Below are 10,018 nucleotides of genomic sequence, written 5' to 3'. Positions count from 1 at the left end.
AGGCTTATGATGCTACCCATCTTGTGAAGTCCTATCCAGGTTCTCAGTTGGACATACTGATTGATCAAGGAAAAGATGACCAGTTCCTTGCAGATGGCCAGTTACTTCCCGATAACTTCATAGCTGCCTGCACAGAAAAGAAAATCCCTGTTGTTTTTAGATTGCAAGAGGCAAGTACTGAGAAACTATCTTAAATTTAGTGTTACAAGACTCCATAATACTCACCTTCGGTTCAGAACTTGAAATGTTACCTCTAATACTTTAAAAAAAAAAATACTCAACTGCCGTCAAGTCAGTTCTGACCCACCAGGACCCTATGTTGAGTTTCCATGGCAGTAAATCATAAGAGGGAGACTGCATCTCCTCTCATATTTTTAGAAAGTCTTGAAGCTGCTGGTGAATTTGAACTGCTGGAGACACAGCAGCTTTGGGTTAGTGTGAAACTCACCTCAGACTTTGCCCTTAAGAGCTCCCCAGTAAGATACACTTTAAGTTTTTCTCTTTTTTTTTTTTTTTAGTTAGTTATAACCTTTGGAGCATATATAAACAAAGTCTTAATTTCAGGGTGGAAAATTAATTATGCTTGACTGGTTATTTTACATTTATATTTGTGCTTAAGCGTAGTATGTCAGACACCTTGATCTAAAATGTGATTATAATGGTAAATATTCAAGTTAATATAGAACGATGTGTAATATGTTAAATTTCCATTTACAAAAATATTTTCACAGCAGTGACTCCCTCATCTTCAAGTTAATCTCAAGGAACTTGTTGTTGTAAATATCGCCCCTCCTGACAACATAGCCAAAGTATGTGAGACAGGCTTCTTCATCACTGATTAGGAAGCAGGATTGGCCATCCAGTTCTGATGTAACAGGCCTTTGAAAATCCTGCAAACATAGAAGAACACAGGTACCTATAATATTAGATGTGGAAAGTCACTAAAAAATGAGAAGAAATATCTGCTAGTCAGTGGAATGTAGAAAGTACAAAGTGTAACTATAGGAAAACCATAAGTTGTCAAAAATGAAATGGAATACATAAAGACAGACATTCTTGACACCTTTTCTCCATTTATCATGATGTTGCTTATTGCTCCAGTTGTGGGGACTTTTGTTTATTTATATTGACATGTGTTCTTTAAATGAAGAATGGCATCTTTGCCCTTTGTCAGTAATACTTTAAGTCTTCCTCATGTTTGACGAGCAAGGTGGCCTTCCCTGCACATACGGGTTGTCACTGAGTGTTCCTCTACTTGTGATGCCACATTCTTTTTTTCATATTGTCCATCTTCTTGGATTATTGGCTCAGCATACAGATTAAATAAGAATGGTGAAAGGCTACAACTCTGATGTACTGCTTTCCTAATTTTAAACCATACAGTATCTTCTTCTGTTTAACTCAGAAGTTTATATACAAGTGTCCACTGAGCACCATTAAATGTTTTGTTGTTCCCAATCTTCACTATGTTAGCCATAATTTGCTGTTATCCAAAATTGAATAAGTGAAGTTGTTCTGGTACTCTTTGTTTTCAGCCAGGATCCATCTGATGTCAGCAGCGACATCCTTTCTTTCAAATCCTCTTTTGACTCTGGCTTGAATTCCTGGAAGTTCCCTTTTGATTACGAGAGATAGTGTAGGAAAACTCAAAATCTTTGTCTAAAAGGAAGATCATGTCTTTGTTTTAATTACTCAAGGTTCATCCCTCCCTACTCACTCATTGCCGTTGAGTCAGAACAGGTTCATAGTTGACCCTCCAGCAGGTGTTTGAGAGGCTGTAAATTGCTTGGGAGAAGATAATCCCTCTTCCTCCCATGGGGCTCCTGGTGGATTTGGACCAGCAAAGCCTTTGGTTTGTCAGTGCAACTCCCTACAGAGTGCACCATCAGGATTCCCTTTTAAGGTACATTATTGTTGTGTATCATAGAATAGGAAGTGACCTGTAGCTGACTCTCTGGCAGGTTTTCAGAGACAGTGATCACGCAACAGGAGATTGCCTATCCTTCTTTCACAGAGAAAGCAGCCGATGGCCTCAAACTGTGTGCCTATGGAATTGCAGCGTAGCTTCTTACCTCTAGGCTACCAGAGCATAGTAAGGGAAAATTTTCAGTAGTTAGTCTTGAGGAAATTTCGAGAAACAAGATTCAGTTCCTGGAAACTATTGAAAGAAAGGTTAAACACCTCCTGAACTCCCAAATCTCTTGAAGATCCAGAGACTGTTTTGGCCTCTGTATGCATGTCTTGCTCATCTCTGTATTCCCGTGCTTAGCAAAATGACCTAGCACACAGACCCTTGGTAAGTGTTTAAATAAACACTTTTCAGCAATCCTCTTTCTTTTACTGTGAAAAGACATATTAACATAAATATCTGACCTTTACAGATTGAATCTAGAAAATACTGAATAGAATACTAATTGAATAGGGGAAAACTACCAATTAGAATAATTTCCTGTTCTAATTTAATACCAGAACCCCTACTAATTTGAATAAATATCCCCCATCACTCCTAGAACACTGCTTCTTGTTTGTGAGCAGAAGTAAAATAACTATGTTCATATATTTTTATACTGTAAGTAGGAAGTGTGCTACTAAGGATCTTATTTTAAATGTGAGATACAGGATGAAACTAAGGCTTCTTCAAGTAGCACTAAAGGTGTTTATCTAGTCCATCATACAAGCTGCTTAACATAACAACTCATTAGTCATTTAATGAAAGGAGCTATCCCATTTAGTAAAATGATGGATAAGTAGAATGTGAAAACCAGTCAAGAGAGGCACAAATTATCTTAAATCAGCTCTAATTATATAACTATACCGTTTGCTGTTTCCCTGAATGTTAATAGTTCAAATATGTTGTTGCCTTCCTATGGACATTTTAAAAGATTTGTCTTGGATCCCAGTGATAACCATTGTCCATGTCCTCTAACTTCCTTGGCCCAGACAGCTGAGCATATCCAATGCAGCGTCTGTTTCTTGACACAGCTTAGTTGGTATTCTATCTATTCCTAGACCTTTTGTTTTCACAGTGCCTTCGGTGCAGCTTTGTTCTTGATCATGTGCTACCTCCTGAAACAATCAGCCTGTTCTTTTTGGTACAGGGACTCATCTCTTGATGCTTCTAGCATCATTCATTCACTATTTTTCCCAAAGAATCTTCTGTATTACAACTTGTTGCTGTTGTTGTTAATTGCCATTGACTTGTAGACAACTCATAGCAACTCTATGAATGAGAGACCTGAACACTTGTATAACTTTAATCATTTCTCTAAGCTCATAGAGTTTATGAAGGCACGATACTTCAGAAGTGGATGCCACTCCTGCTTCAGCGTTACAACATGAGGATATATATATTTTTTTTTTGTTTGGTTTGTTTTGTTTTTTTTTGTTTGTGGTTTTTTTTGTTTGTTTGTTTGTTTGGTTTTTTTTTTTTCCCGTTTTTGTCACTTGACAGAATGTGTGTCTTTACTGCTTGGTTTTTTAACTCTAGGTCTTTGCTTCACCTTCAAAAAGCCTCCCCCTTGGAAATGTTCTGTTCCACTTTCTTCATTATTATTCTTCCTTTCGTATTCGCTTCTCTCAGCTCTAGAGCCAATTTCGTAGTCTTCATTATTTTTTTCCATTCGTTTGTGTTTCTCTGGACTCAAGAGCAAATTTTCAGGTCTATTCTGATATCCATTTTTTATTTCTTGTTTTTTAATGGCCTTTTGATTTCATCTTGGCCAATGTCCTCCCCAGCTCAGTCTGATCTTCAGTCATCAGTGTCCAATGTATCACATCTATTCATCATCTGTTCTTGAGATGGTCTTGAAATTTAAGTTGGATATACTTAGCTGTATTTTGGTTTGCATGGACTTGTTTTAATTTGCTTCAGCTTGAACGTCTGTTCCACACTTGGTGCCTTGATGATATCAGATGTATCCACTGCCTCTTTCCACAAATATAGTTGATTTGATTCTTGCATATTCCAACCAGTGAGAGTCACCTGTAAAATTAATCATTTTGTCTTTAAAGATTCTATTTACAGTGCATAAATAATTGGTCTTAAGAAGTTCTGTCATGTGATCTCCAGCCTCGTTTCTTTACTAACACAATATTTTCAAACTACCAGTTGTTGTTTCCAACTTCTGCATTCCATGACTTTTGCATTTGTGTCACAGTACATATTACCTATAATCAGTGCTTCTTAATTAGATTGTAATAAATTTCAGACTGCACAATTTGGTAGAAATCATCGATTTCTTAAAAATTTTTTTTTATTGGTTTGCTTACAAAGTTTGTATACATTGTGTTTCACACTATTCTTCATTCACATAGTGTTTCATACAGTCATTCCCATTCATTATGTTTTATAAAATTAATCACAGTTGGACTCTATCCACCATTATCCTGTCTTTTCAGGTCCCCACCGGATCTTTCCCATTTATCTCCCCCTCTCTACCCACCAAATTGTGCAACCCTGTGGTTCCCCCCTGCCCATCTTCACCCCTATGCCCCCACTTCTTCTCCCTTTAGATCCCCATAGATGTTTTCTAGTTATCCTTCTATTTTTACAGTACTGTCTTATGCAAAATTTTCTTTATGTAACTGAGTTAGTTCACTCAACATAATTCTATCCCAAGTTATGTAGTATTTTTTTTTAAATCCTTGCTCCTGAGTGCTGCATAGTATTCCGTTATGTGATTGCACCACAATTTCTCAATCCATTTGGTGGTGGTTGGACATTTGGGCTGTTTCCATGTTTTTCAAATAACACTTGGAATAACACTGGTGAACATTAGTGTACAAATCTCCATTTGTGTCTCAGTTCTAATTTCCTTAGGGTTTATTCCTAGTGGTAGAATAGCTGGGCCATACAGAGTTTCTGTATTCATCCTTTTTAGGAAATGCCAAACTGCCTTCCAGAGTGATTGTACCATTTGTTGTATGAGAGTTCCCACCTCTCCAGTCTCCAAAATTTTTTTACTTGTGCCCTAATATACTGGGGTGAAATGTTATCTTGTTAGTACCTCATTGTAGTTTTGATTTGCATCTCTCTGCTTACCAGTGATTTTGAGCATTTCTTCATAGGTCTGTTGGCCATCCAAATGTCTTACTCTGTGAAAAGTCTTTAAATCTCGTTTGCCCATTTTGTAATTGGATTATGTCTTTTTCTTCTGAAGGCCTTATATTATTCTGTAAACTTTTGTTATAAGACCCTTGTCTGAGATGGTATTGCTAAATGTGGGGGTTTTTTTCCCAGTCAGTAGGTTTTCTTCTCACCTTATTGGAAAAAGTTTTTTATGTGCATAATGATTTAATCTTTAAATTAGGCATTTCTAGCTGTATTTGTCAGCCTCTTTATATCATAAACTGGGCCGTCTAAACTTGGTCCCAGTTTGTCTCTTAGGAATTTTATTTTTATTGTTTTGGACTTTACTCCCAGGTCTCTCTGATCTACCTTGAGTTGATTTTTGTGTGTAGTGTGAGTTGTGGATCCTGTTTCCACTCTCTACCAGTAGCAGTCTAGTTTTACCATTTGTCAAAAAGATTGTCATTTCTCCATTTGACAGGTTTTATTTACTTTTCTAATACCAGTTGACCACATATAGCTAGGTCCATTTCTGGATTCTTGATTCTGTTTCATTGTTCTGTGTGTTTGTCCTTGTGCCAGACCATGCTGTTTTGGTTATTACTGCTGTGTAGTAGGTATTGAAGTCAGAGAGTGTTATGCCTCCCACTTCATTTTTGTTATTCAGAAGTGTTTTGGTTCTTCAAGTTCTCTTTCCTCTTCACATAAACTTAAGAAATTGTCAGTTTATTAATCTTTGGCTTCAGTGGTTAGTGGGTAAATACGAGGAAGAGTCATATTACCAGTTCTTCCTTATATGCATATGGATAGTATCCTGTCACTGACAACATTGTTTTTTAGGAAAGTTCTTAAAATACCAATGCCAGTCCACTTCAGCTCGCCTTACCGAGGATACCTAGTTTACGTGTTCATTTATTTTTGTCAATTTCCAGTTTTTCTACTTTGTACTTAGTACACTATACATACATTCTGATCGTATTTTAACAAGGGTGTTTGCAGCTGTTTGTCTTTATTGTGAAATATTCCCTTTCTGCCTCCCACCCTCATACCTGAAAATTGGGTGTGAAGTGAGAGAAATTTTGGACTTTTTCTTTCTTTTACTTTATTCCACCTTGTTTTTAACAGAGGTCTGGTGGCATAGTTCTTCATCAACAGCTTTACTCCATCTGTATCATTAAGGCAGACTCGACTCTTGAGAAGGCAGCTTTTCTCTAGTTGTATTCCAAGTCCCTTCCAACATAAGGCCTTCAGCTTCTATCACCATATCAAACATTCTGTTGTTACGGATAAGATTTTTATTGTTGGCCTATTTCAGAAGTAGATGACCAATCCTACTTCTAGTCTGCTGTGGTCTAGAAGCTCTGCTAAAACCTGTTCACCATGAGTAACCCTCCTGATATTTTTTAAATACAGGTGGTATGGCTTCCAGCAATACAGAAGCCACCACAGTACAGCAAATTAGCAAATGAATGAGGAATCTTCTGATAGTGCATGGTATTTTTCATATTCTTCATATTTCTTATTTTCCAGTCTCACAGACATTTGAGGCAATTGAAAATATTTTGTCTTGCCTGTAATTAAAAAGCAAAGATGTCACTTTGGGAGCTGATGCACATGAACAAGCTAAAATAGTCTATTCAGTTCTGTTCTATATATTTAAGGTTGATATGACTTGAAATTGACTAGATGGTAGCATGTTTTTTTAGCTTTTCTTGTGGGAGAGCTGTTTATACACTACTGTACTTCACAGGTTTTGTGGATTAAAATCAGTCTTGTTTAACTTCTAAGAGTCCAAAAATTATATAGTCAAACAATACTTTTCTTTCTTTGTATAAGACATTGTCCTTTAGCTCTAAATTTACCTAATCAGCTGAGGTCCAAACCAGACTCTTAATTATAGAGAAGTGTGAAACCAAACCGTTCCAAGGTATAGCCTTCACCTTGATGGTACTCCTGTCAGATTTATATTTGTGATTTGTCCAGAGAGAACAGCAAGTTTTTTAAAATTATTTCTGATGTCTTTAAAAATGAACTATGAACTGCTATCATGAAATGGCTTAGGACAGGGTACAGTTGTTTATAGGGTTGCTGTGAATCATACTCAACTTGACAGCACCTGACAACACCATTCCCAAGAAGCATAGTGTACCACATATAAGACTGCTAACATGACATTGGAAGTTTTCACCTACAAGGCACCCGTGGGAGAAAGATGAGCAGTCTCCTGTAAAGATTTACTGCCATGAAAACCCAGAGGAGGTCACTGTCCCAGAGGAGAGTCAGAGGACAGCGAGGCTTGTTTTATGTGAAGAGACTGGGATGCACCTTGCCCCTTCTTAAACACTAATTTTATTTGGTTTCTTTTTATATATAAGTACTTGGAAAAATTCCCTTCTGGATACTACTGCTCCCTTTCTGCCTCCCACCCTCATACCTGAAAATTGGGTGTGAAGTGAGAGAAATTTTGGACTTTTTCTTTCTTTTACTTTATTCCACCTTGGTTTTAACAGAGGTCTGGTGGCATAGTGCACAGGGAATTACACTGCCAATCCAATGGCAGTGCCTCCAGTGGTTTGAATCCACCAGTGGCTCTGAAGGGGAAAGATGAGAAGTCTCCTCCCGTGCTTAGTGACCTGAGGAGGGTCAGCTAGGAGTTGGTTCCAGTTTGACAGTAATGAGTGGGTGTGTATGTTGGGAGGGGAGCAGGTAAATCCCAGGAATTATCTGCTGTTTAACATTCTTAGAAAGTTCTTTAGACCTTCATTTTTCTTTTTAAGCTGCATTCCCTTGTCTTGTGCTCAGAGGAAAGGGCAGTCACGCCACACACAGATCACCCCTCTTCTTCTCTGTACTCATGATTATAAGTCATCAGATGGATTGAGCTCTGTTTCAAGTTGAAACTTGCAACTTTACAGTTTGTTTCATGGTGGTTTTCAAAAGGATTTGTTATTTTTTCGCCAAAGTGGGTATATTGCCAAAAGATGCCATGTTTAATTACTTACTCCTTTCTCCTCAAAGAAAGATGAAAGTTATCATAGTATGTGGGAGTGGGAATAAAGTTTCTTCTTTGCTTATTAATGGCAGTGTTGAGAAACTGGATTAAGCATAATACTGTGTGCTCAGTTTTGCTTCTCTTAACATAAATTTAAAACGTTCAAGTGCAGATAAAACAACTTTGATTTTTATTATTAACTTTATTCATATTGTAATACTGTGACCATTTTATGAGAAAAGTGATGTGAGAGGTATATTTAAAGTCTTTGTATTGATATTTCTAAATGGTATTCTAAATGGTAAACAAATGCCTTAATTTCTCTGTATTTTTGTCTTCTAGGGTTATGATCACAGCTACTATTTCATTGCAACCTTCATTAGTGATCACATCCGACACCATGCAAAATACCTGAATGCTTGAAGAGCTAGAAGCACTTCAGAATCATAAATGTTCTAATAAATCAAATTGCAAGAAGGAAGAAAGATGATTTCATAATGCTGAAAGTGTTTCACTCTGTAAGTGAAATCACCTAAATAAATACCTAAAACCTACTTCTGGTTTAAAAAATTCTTTGACCAGGGTTCACATGGGATAGCTTTAAAGCTTTTGAGGTCATTTGAAAATCCTCTAATGACCTCAGGTCACAGATTATGAATGTAATTCCGTATTAACAGTGGAGTAGAGAGGATTTAATGGTGGTTTAGCACATGCTTCTCAGCCTTCTAGATATTAAGCCTCTAAAAGCAGGGACTGTCTCATTCATTGTTAGAGCACCATTGTTTTCAGGGGGTTTATTATTGGGTATTTTTTTAAAAAAATTTTTTTGATTAATTTTAATGAAAGTTTATAGAGATTTAGGGTTTCCAGTCATTCATTTTTGCACTTTTCTCCCTACCCACCCCCTACCCACCAATTCACTCTTTTCCTTGAGAAGAAAGAAAAACTCTTTCATTCTTATGCAATCCCTCCCTCCCCCCACTCCCAACTCCACTCCACTATGCAACCTTCACTCTGGACTTCTGTAATGACAGGAATACCCATTCATGTATCCCTTTTGAATAGAGTGCCATTGTTTAACATACTACTTTACTTCTACTAGGGATTTAGCTGTAGAATGAAGGAGTAAACTCAGAAGAGTTAGAATTAATGATCATTACAGAGCTAATTTGTAGAACAAGCTAAGAGTAGAAGTCCAATATCTTAAATCCAGATCAGTGATCATTCTTAACTATTGAACCAAATAGAGTGAACATAATAAAGGAACCCAGGTCATGCAAACAATTGAGAGTTCAGCTTTAGCTAAAAAGGTGGCCGTTAAAGCTCACTGTCTGGAGCCACACTGCAGCCATTTTATGCAAATTGTCATTTTATGCCAGGTTCAAAAGTGCAGAGCTTTTTATCATTGTGGTTTGATGTTTGAAGGGAAGCAAAGACAGGTTTGACCATTTCTTGAACCCAATGTTAGCGCGGAAGTAGAGAATGGAGTGTCACTCCCTACAGACTCTGTTTATACTCAAATTCTTATGGCCTTTTCTGCTGCTAAGAAGAGCGAACAGCCTTGCTTGCCTGGCTGAGCTAGCAGGTGGCTCATAAATAAGAATGGAATGTATTGTCAGGGCTGTTTTTCTGTTCACTGCAAAAAGAGGACCTAAAAGGACAGGAGAGAATAAACTTGGGGCTACAATGTGAGATTATGCCTCTCCTAACCTATCCCTTGTGTAATGTATTTCTTTAATCCACACTCCTCATCACTCCAACCCTGTTCATCATGACTGGCTAGTTTCTAGCAGCTCACCCAGGGCCCCCCATGGCAGAAAGACTTTCTGAGCTGCTTTTTGTAAGGGCTAAACTCATCGCTGTTAATTGCAGTTCATCGTGAGCATGCAGGACAGCGGAGAATGCCACTTCGATTTTCAAGGCTATATATTTACTGAAGCAAACCATCACATAGTTAT

General features: G+C 37.4%; 1 protein-coding gene across 1 annotated transcript in view; it reads left to right on the top strand.

Annotated features, from left to right (window-relative positions):
- The window catches only part of ESD (esterase D), a 37,610-nt gene extending 29,091 nt beyond the window's left edge, over positions 1 to 8,519 (top strand). The window contains exons 7-8 of the mRNA XM_006887804.1: positions 3 to 170; positions 8,403 to 8,519. Of these exons, the coding sequence (XP_006887866.1) occupies positions 3 to 170; positions 8,403 to 8,483 (249 nt within the window). The 3' untranslated portion in view covers positions 8,484 to 8,519. The remainder of the gene's footprint in view (positions 1 to 2; positions 171 to 8,402) is intronic.
- The last annotated feature ends 1,499 nt before the right edge of the window (positions 8,520 to 10,018 follow it).

Source organism: Elephantulus edwardii, unplaced genomic scaffold, assembly GCF_000299155.1.
Source record: "Elephantulus edwardii isolate Elephantulus edwardi_28Jun2011 unplaced genomic scaffold, EleEdw1.0 scaffold00062, whole genome shotgun sequence".
Classification (NCBI taxonomy): Eukaryota; Metazoa; Chordata; class Mammalia; order Macroscelidea; family Macroscelididae; genus Elephantulus; species Elephantulus edwardii.
Note: the sequence above shows the minus strand (reverse complement) of the source record. Positions and strands in the feature narration are given on the sequence as shown.